At 29.4% G+C, this 16,601-nt stretch overlaps 2 protein-coding genes across 2 annotated transcripts; both read right to left on the bottom strand.

Annotated features, from left to right (window-relative positions):
- Positions 1-1,392: 1,392 nt before the first annotated feature.
- LOC149512850 (uncharacterized) lies at positions 1,393-3,400 on the bottom strand. Its single transcript, XM_089750571.1, has one exon. It carries the CDS (start codon positions 2,980-2,982, stop codon positions 1,648-1,650), a length of 1,335 nt encoding a protein of 444 aa, XP_089606697.1. The 5' UTR covers positions 2,983-3,400; the 3' UTR covers positions 1,393-1,647.
- A 2,923-nt stretch (positions 3,401-6,323) lies between these two features.
- On the bottom strand, positions 6,324-7,811 carry LOC111306163 (wound-induced basic protein-like). The gene is made up of 2 exons (XM_089750953.1): positions 7,617-7,811; positions 6,324-6,644 (listed from the first exon to the last, which is right to left on the bottom strand). The coding sequence occupies exons 1-2, from the start codon at positions 7,685-7,687 to the stop codon at positions 6,572-6,574; spliced, it is 144 nt and encodes a 47-aa protein (XP_089607079.1). The 5' UTR covers positions 7,688-7,811; the 3' UTR covers positions 6,324-6,571.
- Between the last annotated feature and the right edge of the window lie 8,790 nt (positions 7,812-16,601).

The following is a 16,601-nucleotide window of genomic DNA, read 5'->3' as shown; positions in this document are numbered from 1 at the left end:
AACAATCTGATGGAGAAAACATGATCGATTTTATGTGTTTTAACCAATTCCATTTGCCATTAAAAAATGTGAGCAAGGTGAAGCTACCAATTTCGATTGCCATGCAGGATATATGTATACATATACAAAATGTGAGCATCTCATTGGATTTGCTATGTTCTCTGGGCTCCAGAGCCAACTAGAAAAACAAATCGGTGCATTGGTACATATGAGCAAAGGAATGGTGCTTTGCTTTGAAGCACATGAGAATTGTATACGACCACTCTCCTCTGCCACCGCCATCATTTATTTCCCTGGAGAGCATGCCATGTTAAGTCGAAGCACATGGTTCTTGTCGGATAATTCAAGACACAAAATTTAAGATCAACGAAATGCTTGAGGCTGGGTTGTCTAATTTCCCGTCGATCATCATTAGGTTAAGCATCAGGAAGGTTACCAATACATTTTGAAAACCAACAATGAGGACAGAACTCCATAGGAAGTACTGCCATATCTTTTTTAAACTGAAACAAAATCTTTGGTCCAAGAAGAGACAGGGATGTACGAACAAGTGAATCTGATAAACAACAGCTGAAATCTGTGTTATCATTCTTGGATGTTAACAATTATATGAAAGTATTTAGTCTTCTTTGTCATCAAATTAATTTTTGGTTCTTTACAAACACCCAATGAATCGATTCCATGAATTTCATTTCTTTAACAAGCTGTTGTTGGGTGGAAATATGTTCTTTCAAACATAACTGAGCCAAGCTCTGCAATCAAACTACCAAATTAGATTGCACTGAATGGTCCTGGCCATTGCCAGCAATACAATTTTTTCGCTTTGCAAACAATCTGTCCAAGCCACATGTGACCTCATATAATTGAAAGGCCCAAAAATTGGTAGATGATTATTGAAAGACATTTAATTCGAGATCCCAATTATTCAGGATACTTCGATCTACAGAAATGAATTACACCCTTCAGGCAAAAACAAGAGTGGATGGAAATAAAATTTTAAGCAGCAAATTTTAGTGTCAATGACAGATTTTTAACTAATAGCCAAGTTCTTTTATCAAAGAGCAAAAGATGGAACTGTTACCCTGCCTTGGATGCCCAGCGGGGAATCCAACAACAAATGTTAAATATCACTTGATGGATATTAGGTGAAACTTCCATTGTGCTGTCTCTGATCATATAGAACTTTATTATGCTGCGTGTGATTGTGACATAAACTGGAGGGCCCTAAAACCATTACTTAGAAAAACAGGTTCGCTTTAAGGAATAAATGATTTTATGTATAACGATAAAGCAACTATCTAGGCCCTTCGATGTAATACACCATTATTATTGCTACAGTTTGTGAAAACTAAAAATCTATTCTAGCACGCCATATAAACCTAAAAGAAGCACCAACAAAGCAGGAAATCATTTCTTTACCATAACAGTAAGAAATAAGCAAATGTTCAAAGTTGGATTTCTGCAAATTTTTTTGATGCTTCAGCAATTATTTGTCTCACTCATCAACCCCATACAAGGGGGAAAAATAAAAAGAAAAAAGAGTTACTTTCATGTGAAATCAAAAGAACATATTTACTTGCAATTTTTGGAGAAATACACATATCCACTATCCTCATCAAACATAAATTAATAAAAGTAAAATCTAATTCAGTGGTACCCTTTCTTGCCATGCCTGCTGCTAACATGGTGCAACCATCCAATCCCTTTCAGGGCCTTGGAGATTTTAACAAGATTAGGCCTTCCCATTCCCATTCCGAAATTCATCTTTCCAGCTGAGAACTTAAGAGCCTGTAAGCAACACAACTGCCCATCTGAGTCTTCCTCATAGTCATCCTGATCATGATCGTAGTAGTACTCGTTGCCACCTTTCCTTCCTTTCTTTGAGCTGCTTTTCAGTTGTACCTTATTGGAATCAGTTTCATATGTCTCCCAAAGCAAATCCATCCCTTCACCTCCATCTACATTCTGAGAGTGTCTCTCCTCGAAAAGTTTGCATGCCAATGTCCTTTTCCACTCTTTTTCTTTCCTCATTGACCCGAAATTCCCAAGGCTTGAATATCCCATTGTTTGGCAGTTGTCTGCAACTTTGGAATTGTAATTATCTCCATCATTTTCAGTACTCCAATTAGCTTTCACTCTTTGGGGATTCACCATTGCTTTGGCAGCATGCTCCCCTCCATGTTCGGCACTCACTTTAGGATCACTTATTTTGTTCCCCATTGCCTTGGATCCGCTTCTCATGAATTCTTCTTCCTTTTGTTCCTCACCTTTATTGGACTCTACGCTTAGTGACTTGACTTCTTTTTCTCTCTTTTTGGACGACAAATTTTCTACCCCATCCTTTTCTTGCAAGAAGTGTTCGAAGATCTTCACTACCGCCTTTACCTGATTAGTCTGCGGGCGCGTGATCTCCGCTGATTTTTCATCTAAACATGCACTCGTCAATGCTTCAGGTACACCAAGACCCTTGTTTTCACAGCTCAAACCCTTGTCAACGGGAGCTTCAACAGCTTCCAAGCAATCTTCTTTGGACTCCATCTCCAAAACTTCGTCAGGGTTTTCCCTAATTTCAAAAGTAGTTGATGTTTCAAATACGATCTTATATGCTTCAAGCTCTTCCAAGCATCCAAAGCCATCACTTTCATCGTCAACTTTAGACCTTAATGTTTCAACAAGTGTTTGGTAGGTAGTAAGTAGGAAACTGACCTTGGATTCTGGTAATTCGAGGTGGCAAGAACCAACTTGGTTGACAAAGCTGGGAGTAAGAGTGAAAAAAGCAAGAAGCAAAAGGGCAGTGGTAACAAAGAGAGGTGAAAGAAAAGAGAAAATCTTGAAGAGGTAAGGAGATAAGAAGATGAAGTAAAAGAAATAGAGAGGGTGAGAGAGAATGAAAGAACAAAAGAGCATAAAGTCAGAGAGCAAAAGACTTGACAAATGCGTTTTCTTCTTCGCAGTTGTTGAAGCCAAAGAAAATTCAGACATTTTTGGTGAAAACGATAGTGAACGAAAACAAGAGAACTAGCAGATGGTAACGGATGGGAACAGCTTAACAGGGGAGGGAAGGAAGACTTAGAAAAATTTTGGGTTCTTTTGTTTTGTTAAACAAAAAAATGTAGTAGTCCATGAAAGTTGGGAAGAGGGAGCGGCGTGAATAAAGGGAAGAGACCGAGGAGAGAGAGAAATGGAGAGCAGAGATTAACCAACATTGACAAAAAAACAAACAAAAGCCACTTTGGAAACTGTCTCCCGTCCTGTCCCATGTCCATAACCACCCACATTGGTTCTTATATTTTTTCTTATTCAGCTATTTTGTTTTCGAGTATATAATTATCAATGGATCTACCAAAAAGATCAACATTAATAAAATAGATTAATGGTTGTTTACAGGACAGCAGAAAGAATTCAATTTGGTCTATTTTCTTAGCAATGAAAGATCACTACTGTTTTATACCGGCAGATTTCTCCTTCACTCATATATATATATGAGCATTGCTTCATGTTTTTGTCATGTACAGATAATCTTTTAAGTAGTAGATTTTAATCTCCCTTCATAGGTACATTGGAATGAGAAAATTATTGGTACTTTTTCTACATATACCTGTATGAAATGATGCAATTGGAATATGACAAAACCATTAACAGCAACAACAACCTCTTCCACTGAAAAACCTTAACAAGACACTTCTCATTAATAGGCCAGGTTAGAATTATTTCGAAACATTCAGCAGTGTAAAACCAACCCAACATTTATAGAGAATCTTACTTGTTAAAGATGGTCAACACTGTATCAACAATTTCATCACAGGCAAAATTGATTTTATTCTTCTCAGGTTTAACTTCCCTGAGTCTTTTCTTACCTAGTTTTCCTGCTCAAATATTTGGCAAAAATAGTTACATCTTTTTTACCAAAGAAATAAAATATCGATGAAAAGCAGTATCTCAATTTCTTAAGAGAGATTGGAAATTATGGATCCTAAAAGAAAAGCTTCTGTTTGGTTTGTCCCAGCTCATTAAAATTACATCTAAATCTAATCTCTTAGAAAGTTTTGAATGCAAGCTTAGAAACCCAGATAAAATAGAATTTCATCCAACCAACTAATTCCATAAATAACTACCCACACGACTTTATAACCTAACAGAGAGTGAATACGGTGCAGTTAAATTCGAAACTTAATTTAATGGATTTATTTAATCATTTAAAAAAAACATTCAATAAATATGTGATTCAAATTTTAGTATATCTCAAACTATGATTTTTTTTTTTAAATGATATAGTATATAGCAGCTTTTAATTTGAAGATTAACTCTAATTAAATTAAATGAAGAGGGGCACTTCATTACATTAGATTAATTAACTCTAATTTAATGAATATACAAGTAGTGGAGCATTTTGCCTTGATAGCTTATATATATATAAGTCAGTCCATCTAGACGGATTAATGCAGGTGAAAATTTACTTAATTTATGATAAAGTGTATAAACTTAAATACATTGTGACATATCCTTACATTAGACCATCTAAATTCTAATAAAATTATTTTTTTTATACTTGAAAAGTTTTTAAATTTCACAAATAAAATTAACTAAAATCATTTAACTTTACAAATGGAGTTAAAGTGCTACAATATGTTCATTTAATTATACATTAATTTATTAATTTTCTTAAATATAACTTAATAAGACGCGTGTGTGTCTGTGACGATCCTCTAACCCCGATCTGTGAAGCTTAAAAACTTCACATTACGCGTAAGTTAATAATCTTTCAACTTTCATGTGATCCTTCTAAACCTTAAATGCATATATCACTTACAATTTACAAAAGGATTTTCCAGGACATTTAAAAAATGCAAGAAAATATTGCAGATAGGAGTGTTAAGAGTCGGAGACAAAGGGGGGTGATTGAAGGTGAAAGGGTTTGGGAGCTTCGATTGAGGTGCACATGGGAGGCACTCATGGGCACTCAAGTGCAATGCCATGCATGCACCCTTAGATTCTCAGCTTTGCACCTCTTAATGGACCCATATGTCTGTTGTTGTCCTTTTTTCGGTTCTAGCTCTACTATCTCTCAGGATACCAATGTTAATTTAATTCTTTTACACACTTTTTTTTTCCATGTTCGACTACAAAAATCTTTCATTGTTCGGCTTTAGTGAATAAGTTAAAGTTAAAAATAAGATAGCTTAGCAAAAAAGGAAAGAATTTTCTTTTCTCATTATGTCGGAGTGAAAGATACAAGTGGGGCTGAGGGACTTTTTGACAAACATGCTGGTTGATTGGTATATACTGATAGATGTTTGAGGCTAAAAATCAGATTTCAGACCATCACTGTAACATAATTCGTCTGTCTCACATATAGAGTAGTAATGTAGACGTGGCCAGGCCAGCCTCAACCAAAAATCTGTCTTAAAATCAGTCATCTTATTTAAAAATCATCGACATTAGTCATTTTATTATCATGCTTGTAAATATATGAATAAGCATTAAGACCGTAATTTGATTGGCACAGCTTAATCGCAAATCCTTCAAAAGTTTCAGGTTAATTCCAATCCCGAGAACTGAGTCTGTCTTGTAAAACAGAATTTCGATCACCATATTCAAAGTGATTGAAGCGATTAAGCAAAGCTACAAAAATATTAACTAAGATTACCAATATTTCTCCTACCAAAAAGCCAACTTGGTCATAAAACTCATAGAACAATCGGGTCCCAACTGCCAACAATGTCCACATGTCTCCCGCGAAGAGAACCATTAAATTTAGGCCTTTTGCGGTTTTGCCCCCAGGGAAGAGTTTTTCTTTAAAGCAATCTGCTGAAAACTGAAAAGGGTACCTCTCAAGTCTCAACCAAACAACAAGCTATTGCTTAAGCAGGGCACTTGAAGGGGACGAAAGGGGAGGGAAGACCAGGAAAAAAAAAGTTTTCTCTAGCAAATCGGGCCAAACAAACTTAATACTAGAAAGAGAGTTCGTAGAATTTCAGTTCCGTTGAAAATCAGTCTCTAGCTATGTAGAATAAACTATTAAAAGTTGAATCAATGCCACTGCTAATAGATTTGCGTTAAGCTACCTAATCAGCTTCCAGGGCATTGGTCGGAACACAAACTTAGGCAGCTACAAGGAGACATATAGTCATTGAGATATCAGCCCCTGGCATAACTCAAAGTGAGTTGGTGGCATAAGAATCTAAAACCAATGTAAGCATTTCGCATAACATCCATGACCAACACATTTTATGAAGGTGTGCCGAGATGGAGTAATGCCATCGCTACTCCTAAAGCCTACTCATACCCAAAACCCAGAATTTCTTGATAGAATTAATACCCCATTGTAGATAAATCTATGAATATTCCACCACAAACTTATAAAACATCCATAACAACAAAAATATACAAGATTGAAAGTCAGATAAGAATGAGTTCATTCCACCTAAAAAACCCACTAAGACAGTATTTCCAAACGTCCGCAAGCATTTTCCATCCTACAACATATCAGAGTTCTCATAAAAATTACCCCAGCATTTTAAAACCTCCACTAACCTATCCCATCCTAAAGCATACCAAACAAAAGCATCTGTTACTCCGTCATGACTGGCTTGTTCTCAGTTGCTTTGGGTCTCTGTTCCTTGGGCTTCTGCTCCTCCATTTTCCTGAAAGGTTAAGAGAAAGTTGCATCCACGCATTAGAGGCATGTCACCAGAACAAAACCTTCTCTTACAATAAGATTTCAGTAGCGCAAGGTAAAACCCAAAGTGAAAGATTGTAAATGATGCATAAGAAAACCAACACATAATCACCATTTGCAGCATAGGGCAAAAGCATAGGAGAGCAAATAAGCACTTTAAACAGCATAACAAGATAAACTGGAAAAACAGAAACAGATCTTTACTCTAAATTGTGAACTTAACCACATATACCAATCCAATTCAGTGTCGTGAGTCAAAAATAACTTGCCAGAAAAGATGCTTTAGTGAGTGTCAGACAGAGAGAGAAAGAGAGCGATAAAAGCTGCAATTGCAAAGCTTCCTAAGTTGTAAATTTCAGCATCATTACATAGAGTCTGGTAATGATGATAAGCAAAAGATCCTATTATTAAATTAGAAGCACCAGATATAATTGCCAAAAGCATTTAAAGGGATTAGCAAGCAAATCCTCTTAATTTCATATAAAAATCAATCACACAATAAACCAGCTAGCTAAGCCCTGTGCACATAGAACCACACATTTCAACAAAGCTGACACAAGCCATCTTATTCTAAAACATCAGATTCATTGTTCACAATCACAACAAAACTTTGTTCCCCTTTGTCACCGAATAGTTGAAAAATATATGTTAAATAATTTAAATAAACATTTAGTAAATAATATCTTGTCAAGTTTAAGCTGGAGTCAAAAGTAAGAACTTGATAAAATTTCCCCTTTGACCAACGGTCCCATTAAAAGAGCTCATGCTTTAATCTTTATACGACAATCTTCACATCAAGAAATCCGTAACCGTTTCAAACGTATTCAACTCCCAATGAATATAATCATCATTCACGTTAATCACATTGAAACTCAGACCCAAAGAAAAAGAAAATATGCACATAAAAATCTGAATAAAAAGATAACGAGAGCGAAACCTCTTGTCGGATGAGCCCCCCTTCTGGCTGAGGAATGAGCGGAAGAGAGGAGAATTGACGTCGTAAATCATTTTCGAAGGAAACCTAGGCCCTAGCTAGCTTTATTCGCTCACGCTCTCGCAGCTTCTATAGCCTTTTTGCTGCTAGAACCTTGAATACATGCGAGGATTTTCGGTCTACTAAGAACCGCCTTGAGGGCTTCAATTATTTTGGGTTTTTAGGTAATACTTAATTAATTTTGGGCCGTTTCCAAAAATCTGTAGCCATTCGAAACTTTTGGGCTTCCGCTTGCACTATAACCACTGTAATCGAAGTGTCAGGCACTTTAGATTGAACTTTTCATTTTTCTATTAAATTTCTATATTTTATTATATCCAAATAAATTCTGAATCTATAAATTTTTATTTAAAAAAAAAAATTAACTTTTGTTGCAATCAATACCAGTTAAATTATTTTCACATATAAGTTGACGTAATTTATGACCGTAATTGAAAATTGAAAAAGAATATTTTTTGAAAATAAACAAATAATTTAAGATCAAAATTTTATTTGAGAATAAATTGAAAGTTAATAATTTATTTAGTTACAAATTAAAGGTTAAGAATTGATTTTAATGCAATAAAAATTTAAAATTTTATTTAAAAAATATAACAAAGTTTATGAGTTTTTTTTTTTAAGTCTAAGTTGTATCTGATTAAAATATTAAATTTCTGATTTACTCCATACCAAAAAACTTAATAAGAATCAAATGTCATAAAAATTACAAATAAAATAGATTATGAGATAAAAATTATATTTTTAATCACAAGTAATGTTATAAAAAAAATAAATTTACATAATACTATTCATTTAATGAAATTACTTTCACTACTGATTAATTGATTTAATCAATTATTACGGGTAGTTCAGAGCGCCACATTCTTCCGTTGTGATTCTATTTGCTTAGTACTTTTTACATTGCCTTTGCCGTAACTTGATAAAAGATTTTTATCATCCTTGCAATTTACTTAGTGTCAATCTCATCATAGTTAATTTTAATATCAAATTGAGCCCTAATGGTTATGTTCTTTCTTTATGAATAAAAATTACCTAACGTGTCAAAGATTCCATTCGTGAAGTCAAATTCCAAAAAGGATAAAAATAAATACTAAACAAGTGATGGTCAAAAGAAATGCTCCTACATTTGGATGCTTTAGGGATATCTTTCTATGCAAAAATGATTAAAGTAACCATTCATTTACAACAAAAGTTGCACATTATAATATAAACAAACAAACAAACAAAAAAAAAAAATAGCATTTGCTAAAGGGTTGATTGAGTGAATAAAATTTAAATATTTTACTTATAATATTATCAATAGTTTTTTTTTTTTTTATGATTTATAAATTTAATGTAAGTCTTTTTTATTGAAATATCCCTTCATTCTGTACTTTTGTATGCAATAAATAATAATAAATCATTTTATTTTATTTTTATCTTAAGTTATCAAGAATGAATTTATTTTTTTATCAAAATTTTATGATTGAAAATAAAATTATAAATATTGAAATATAAAATTTACATTTATCAGATATTTTTAATTAAAAATAGTTATAAAATCAATCAAATTACATATTAAATTTAAGGATGAATTTATCACCCAAATTAAAAATATGATATTTTACCAAGTGAACAATGAAATTAAGGATTGTACATAAATTTTTAACTCAAAAGCAGAATTTGAATCTCCGAATAAAAGAAGAAAGGAAAAAAAAAATGGTACTAATTAGGATCAGTGGCTGTAAGTATTGGCAAAGGAGCCTAGTTCGTTTGCCTAAAACAGAAGATTTTTTGTGGTAATCAATGCTTGGCAGTACAAAATCTTTCACTCCTTTTCATAACCACAGCAACAATGACGCCATCGTCAAGCCGTACAGCAAACGATCGAAACCGAGAAACTTCGGCGACGAATAACGGGTAGACACCCAAATCTACACTGTCTTCCATGGTTTACAGAAATTGTCAGTATTATTCACACCCAGTTACTTCACTAATCCAATTGTCGTTTGATCACCGCCGTCCGATGCAATTAAATAAAAAGCACGTGCCTGCCCCACACTGGACCCCACGTTCAATGTTTATTTCTTGTTGTTTGACCACCAATCAAATACAGCATGAAAAGTCATAAGCGGGTAGGCCACTTTGGGTCCACCTAAGTTCTAACACATACAAAACGACATGTGTGAACACAGTTTTGTGTTTTCTGCACGTGTTTTGTACGGTGGAATTAGGAATGAATTATCTCGTTGTAATTGGATTTTTTTTTTCTCCACTTTTAATAATTTTTGCCACTGTTTAGGACGTAATCAGGTACGTTTAAATTCGACCATGAATTTAGATTTTATTTGAATTGATTTATATTATATTTTTAAAATATCATTTAACAAATTTAAATTTTAATTACATTTTTTAATATCGCATTGTAACCTTTTTTTTTATAGAAAAACTCAATTAAAATGTCTGATGCTTTATATGTTTGGGGTTTTTTAGATCCTATTTTATATCACAAATTATATTTGTATTTGAGCACAATGTTAAATTTGATTCACGTATAATGTTGAACAAAATAAAATTTATTTTCATAATTACTTTTTTTGCTTAAAATTTTTATAATTACTCCTCTTTTTGGTATAATGAAAATGAAGTAAATGTAAGAAAAACAAAATTATTCCCCTGTATATTCAATCCAATTAGATAATATATAATAAAATTGATAAAGAAAACAGATTATACCCTTAATGTCTATATCAAATAGTAAAATTGTTGGTCCTATATATATGTCTTTCTAAGTTGTAACTTACTGACTTTTTTAAATGTCTTCTTAATCTTTTTACTGTTTTATGTAAAGTTAGCATAAGGTTCGAGGCAAGTTTTGCTCACCCTAAATCCGACAAATTTACCTCGAATCCGATTTGATTTTTTATGTTATTAAACTCGAACTTGATCCTATCCAATTTTTTTTTGTTTTTTCATATCCGAACATGATCTGAAACTATATAAATAATACCCGATCATAAATTAATAAAATATTATTTTTTAAATATAAAATATTTAAAAATATAATTATATAAAGATATATAAATAAAAAATTAAATAATTGATTAAAAAATAATTTTTATATAATATCGAGTCGGATCAGATCGAATTTGCTTAAAACTTGAATCCGATCCAAAAATCGAATTAAAAAAAAAAAAAAAACTTCATAAAGTTGGGTCAGGTCGGAACCTGTCGGAGACGAATTGGATTGTCGTCCCTAATTTTATGAAATTAAATTTGATTAAAAGGTTAAAAATATTTTAAAACTATAATTTAATATTTATTTAAGATTTTAAGATTTTATTATTATTATTCAAGTCTTTAATTTTTTTATTTCGATTCAATTGAATTTATAATTTAATTAAATTTAGTTTATATGAAAAAACTGAATCAAGCAATTCTAAATTATAATCAATTAAATTATTAATCAGATTTTAAAGAGAGAGTGAGAGTGAAAATAAAAAATTTATTTTATTTAATTTTCATATATATATTAATTATATAACAAGATAATTTTTTTATATATTTTAGTAATATCATATGAAATTTTATCTTAATTAAAAAAATAATGGTGCAAACTTTTTCATTAAAATAAAAGTTTAATTAGAGATAAAGAACTATTGAAATGATTGATTAATTATAATAAAAAATAAAATTTTAAATAATTTTTAATTATAGTTCAAGAAATTTATATACCATTTAACTTTAAAATTTATCCTGTTTTACATCAAGAAAACAAAAAAAGTTTGTGTTTTTTGAAAACTAAAGCCCTGTAACAAGTAATAACCTGATTAACCTTTCAATGACAGAATGTAAAACGAAATCCACTTTCAAATTTGGTAATGCAAACTTTGTAACAGGCATAGGGGAATGCAAACTTCAAATTTGGGAGAAAATTTAAATTATACACGTGTAAACATTTGTCTAAAATTTCTTTATTTGGATAAAAACCAATTTTCAACTTTTAGAAGAAAATTAAACAATATGTTTAATTCTGTCCTTGAAGGCACCTGTGTTTTTTTTTTCCCTTATGGATACCATAACCTTCCATTATTATATTGTCACTCACCAGTCACCACGCAGCTAGAAAAATATGGTGCGGAGCCCGCAGTCAATCCGATCGCTTTTGATTTCATAATATTGTTATCATAAAAAATTTAAAATAAGGGAGGCTTTTTTTATCAGTTAAAATTTATAAATTATTTATAAAAAATTATTGATAATAAAAAAAAATTTAATTTTATAAATATAAAATACTTACCTAATCCTTACGGAAATTCGAATATTTGTTTTATTATAGAGGGACACAAATTCATATCAAGACTCATGATTTTTTCTTTTTATATAATATAATTTCATGCTTCAACTTGATTTTCTTATGACCAATTGGCCTTCACATTGGATGGGATTCCCAGAGGGAAAATGGGCCATAAGCTCCAATTGGCTATACTAGCAAGTAAAAAGACTATATATGGGAAGTTAACAGAGGAAAAAGATTTTAGGGTTGAGGTTGGCGGGACATTATCTACACAGCTTCTATGACAGGCCGCCCATCCAATCAGAGCATCGTCGGTGCCTTTCGCTCGATACCAACCAAGCCACACTAATAATAATTTCTCTTAGCCACTTTGTCTACCCTTTGCTTTCCCTTTTTGCCCGTTTCGTCCCCTCTTTATCCGCCACTTGGCTTATAGTGCCATATGACATGATTGCCCTCCTATTGCATTGTCCGTAGCTTTCTCTAACTTTCTTCGTTTGCTTAACCTTAAATGCCACGATCTTTGAATAATCTTTTGGGAAAGCTATTTTCATGCGTCAATTTGATGAAATTTGTTTTTTATTTGATATTAAAAAAAACTCATAATACTATTACCTATTACTTTGATATTATATATTTTTAAGTAGTTGAATAATTTGAATATTAATATTAGACGTTATTAATGTTGCAATTTGAAAATAAAAAAAATTATATAAATTAAAATTTGAATATGAAATATATTGAATATTGACTCTTAAAATTGATTGTATGAATTAATTAAATTAATTAAATTTTAAATTCATCTTAGACCTGTTCATGAGCATGGCTAAATTTTATATGATACTTTAACATTTTAAGTAAGTTTAAGCTTGATCGAATCTAATTTTTTTAGTCTCATTTTCTATCTAACCCGGTTCTTATTTATAATTTTAAAGTTCAAACTCACTTAAAATATTAGTATTTAAAATTGAGGAAGATAGATTTTTTTATTTTTTAAAATTATTATTTTAACTAATTTAATTGAATTTATAAGTCATTTAGATTTTAGTTCAATTTAATTTTGTTAAATGTAATTTAAAATTTGATCATTATTTTATATAAAAAAATAAAATTTATCATATTGTAAGAATGAAGCAAATGAGCATTATTTATTATAAAAAAGTAAAGTAAATCCCGTTATAATAACAAATACTTTTTATTTTTAAATCGGACCAAACTCGAACTTTAAATATTAAAACTCAAGTTCTATCTTTTTTTTTTTTAATCAATCTCATTATTTATCCAAGTTCATTTAATAAAATTAATATTCATGCTTAAATTCTTCAAAATCTCAACAAATTATCGGATGAATCACTTATCTTTAGTTTTGCTTTTATTATAAATCTTTCAAATAAATATAATTTAAAAGGAAAATATTAATTCACACTATCAAATATCAGTTAAGATTATATTTCAAGAAAAAAATTGTAATTAACGTGTTGTTTTCTTTTGAATTTGATGAAAACAATTTATCAAATGAAAACATTTTACAAATTAGTATTTTAATTATTTTTAACCAATGTTTATAGACATCACATAATTGAAAATTTCAAAAAAATTAGATAAGATATAATTATTTTTTTAAATTTATATATTTACATCTAATATAATTATTTTCGTCTCTATACTTTTGAATTCAAATCATTTACAGTATTCTTGACTTTTAATCCTAACAATAAATACTTTTATTCTTTTGATTGGCCATGAAAAAAAAAAAAGTCCAACATTTTGGTTAGCTAGCATATCCACCGGGACCAACAAATTGATGGGTTATAAACTCTTTTAGTTTACCAGTATGTAATAGCATTCTTGATGTTACGATTTTAGGTTTGGTCTAAGTATAGCAAAATCAAAATCATCATTCACAAGTGACAGTTTTCCAGAATAATAAATTCAAAGAATTTGATGTGACATATTCATTTTTAAACTATACCATGAATTGAGTTAGATGTGTTTATTATCAACTCGGATTGAGTCAAGTTGATACTTGCAAATTTTTGTTCAAAGTTCAAGTTCCATTAAATTTAAGATTTTAAAAAATAAAAAAAAATTAATTATAAGTAGATAAATTTAATGTAAAATAAAATAAAATTAAATTTATACACAGTAATTTTTAATTTAAAATTGTTATATTTATTATTAAATAAAAACTTCATTGTTTGAAATGAAAAAATTTTAAATAATTACTAAATAAATATTAATATGATTACTGATCTCCATAAAATAATTATGTTTGATCGATCATGTTGCTTTCATTGTTGATAATTAATTGAAGTCGCCATGCTCCATCCTATAAACTGAATCTTTACCGAAAATAAAACTTTATCTTTTTCTTCCCGAAATCATAAAAGGAACAAATAAACAACACAAACAATAGAAGAAAGTCTATCCGATCAGCGTCCAACGCCACACTTATGCTACTTGAAAATATTTGTTAACTAACAAAAAAAAAAAAAAAAAAGAGAGAAACCCATTTATAAAAATATTCATTCATAATAGTTGAGTATACAAAAAGTGAATGTGACCAAATATATGTTCTCTTGTGCTATACAAAATTTGTATATGTTCATTTTTCTTGATAAAAAAAAATTTAATTTAAATTTTATTGGTGATTATTTATTGAAGTCATATTAAATATATAGTTTGAGCCACGTATTCTCTTGCATTATACAAAAATTACATATGTTCGTCTTTTTCGATAAAAAAATTTTAAGTTTAAATTTTGTTAATGATCATTTGTTGAAATTATTTTAAATATACAATTTGAATAATATATCTTAAATTATCAAATATAATATATTTTTTTAAATTTGAAAACTAAAGAACTTATTTATCTCGAATTTTGAAAGAATAAAAAAAAAATTGCATGTGCGCATATTTCTTTTATCTTTTAGTGGATGGAGATCGCGAGGGGAGTACAATGTTCAGTGATGTACTTACGTTGATTGATGGTAATGGTAATGGTATTGGTATCGCTAACAAATTATTATGCACCGTTAAAACATTTGCCTAAGCATGCAAATATATCATTTATAATTCTTTTTCTTGCCATCGTGTAATTATTTGATTGTGATTAAAAATTATATAAAAATTTATTATTTATAAATGCATGCTTCATATAATATTTTGAAGTATTTTATGCGATCCTAAATTATAATTAAAATTTTAATAAAAAATTATAAATATAAATATTTGAATTCTAAATTTGTTAAATATTATATTTTAAGATTTTTAAAAATTATTATACAAATAAACTAAATTTAATGTTAAATTCAAATTATAATTAATTATAATATAATAATTATAAGTGATGTCTTCACGAAAGTAATATCTCCTTGAACGTATACAGCACTCTTATTTCATAATTCACAAAAGACTTATGCTTCAAATTCACCTAGTCATAGTTTAAAAATCATTAGTGTTAATTAGATGCTCGTGATAATTGGGAAAAGAGCTACTCCTATAAAAAGGAGATTCCTTTTCAATTTAGGTGAAAAAAATTCAATTCCTCGGGAGAGCTTTGATTCTAACATTGGAAGCAATAGTAATAATCGCTTGATTAAGCTATATATAGTTGTATTTAAAAAGAACATTTAACAATAAGAACTATGACTTCTCTTAAAAAAAAAAATGAAGTATGGCATTTTGTATAAAATGATCTTTTTTTTTTTTTTTTTTTTAAGGATGACAATATAATGAGATTAACTTAATTTTCAAGTCACATTAAATTTTATTTATGTTTTTTAATTTAAGTTTTACTTTCATTTAGACTTGATAATTTAAAATATGATATGGTAATATGAGATAAAAATAATATGAATAAAAAACATAAAAATAATATAATTTAAAATTTTAATAAAAATTATAAATAAATTTAATAAAAAAAAATTTTTTTAATTTTTTTTATTGATACGAATTATAATACATAATTTTTATATAAAATATTATAAAATACATAAATGATCAATATTTTACACAACATAAATACATAAATTATTTTATTTTGAACTATCTTGATTTTTTTTCTACTTTGCTGAAAAACCAAATCAATATCACATATCAACCTCTTTTAAATAAACAAAAACAGATAAGTTATATACAAGCACTCTGACATCTATAACAAATAATTCATTGAATTAGTGATTATTACCTTCTCCACCAAATTATATCACAAAAGAAAATTCCGTAGGAGTTGGCTTTTAGACAAGTTGGGTCAAGTTTGATCGGCCACTTCGTATTGGGTTATTATGAGTTTTTCAGTTTTTCAGTTTTTGAGTTTTTGAAATTTTGGTTTATTTTCAGGGTTAGATTATTTAAGCTTCACATCATCTCAAAATTAAATTATTTCGAATTTAAATTATTTGAAGTTAAAAAATTTTTGTAGCTTAACATTGAGTTGTGTGAGTTTCGATATTTTCAAATCTAAATTATTAAATTTTAAAATAAAATTAATTTAATTTCAAATTATTCATGAATTTGAGTTTGATTTGTTTTGGGTTATTGACTTTTATAAATTAAATCGGATTTAAGAAGATTATTGAAGTTGGAGTCAATTTTTATAGCTTTATTCTTTACTTTAGAAAAGAAAAAAAAAGAAATAACAGTTCATATAA

The sequence above is a fragment of the Durio zibethinus genome, chromosome 21, assembly GCF_047325235.1.
Source record: "Durio zibethinus cultivar Kanyao isolate XHJ-2024 chromosome 21, ASM4732523v1, whole genome shotgun sequence".
In the NCBI taxonomy this organism is placed as follows: domain Eukaryota; kingdom Viridiplantae; phylum Streptophyta; class Magnoliopsida; order Malvales; family Malvaceae; genus Durio; species Durio zibethinus.
Note: the sequence above shows the minus strand (reverse complement) of the source record. Positions and strands in the feature narration are given on the sequence as shown.

Excerpts from the sequence above, each read along its gene's own strand:
- LOC149512850 (XM_089750571.1), bottom strand. The coding sequence starts at position 2,982 with ATGTCTGAATTTTCTTTGGCTTCAACAACTGCGAAGAAGAAAACGCAT.
- LOC111306163 (XM_089750953.1), bottom strand. The coding sequence starts at position 7,687 with ATGATTTACGACGTCAATTCTCCTCTCTTCCGCTCATTCCTCAGCCAG. Across the intron at positions 6,645-7,616 it reads GGGGGCTCATCCGACAAGAG|GAAAATGGAGGAGCAGAAGC; the intron begins GTTTCGCTCTCG and ends TTAACCTTTCAG.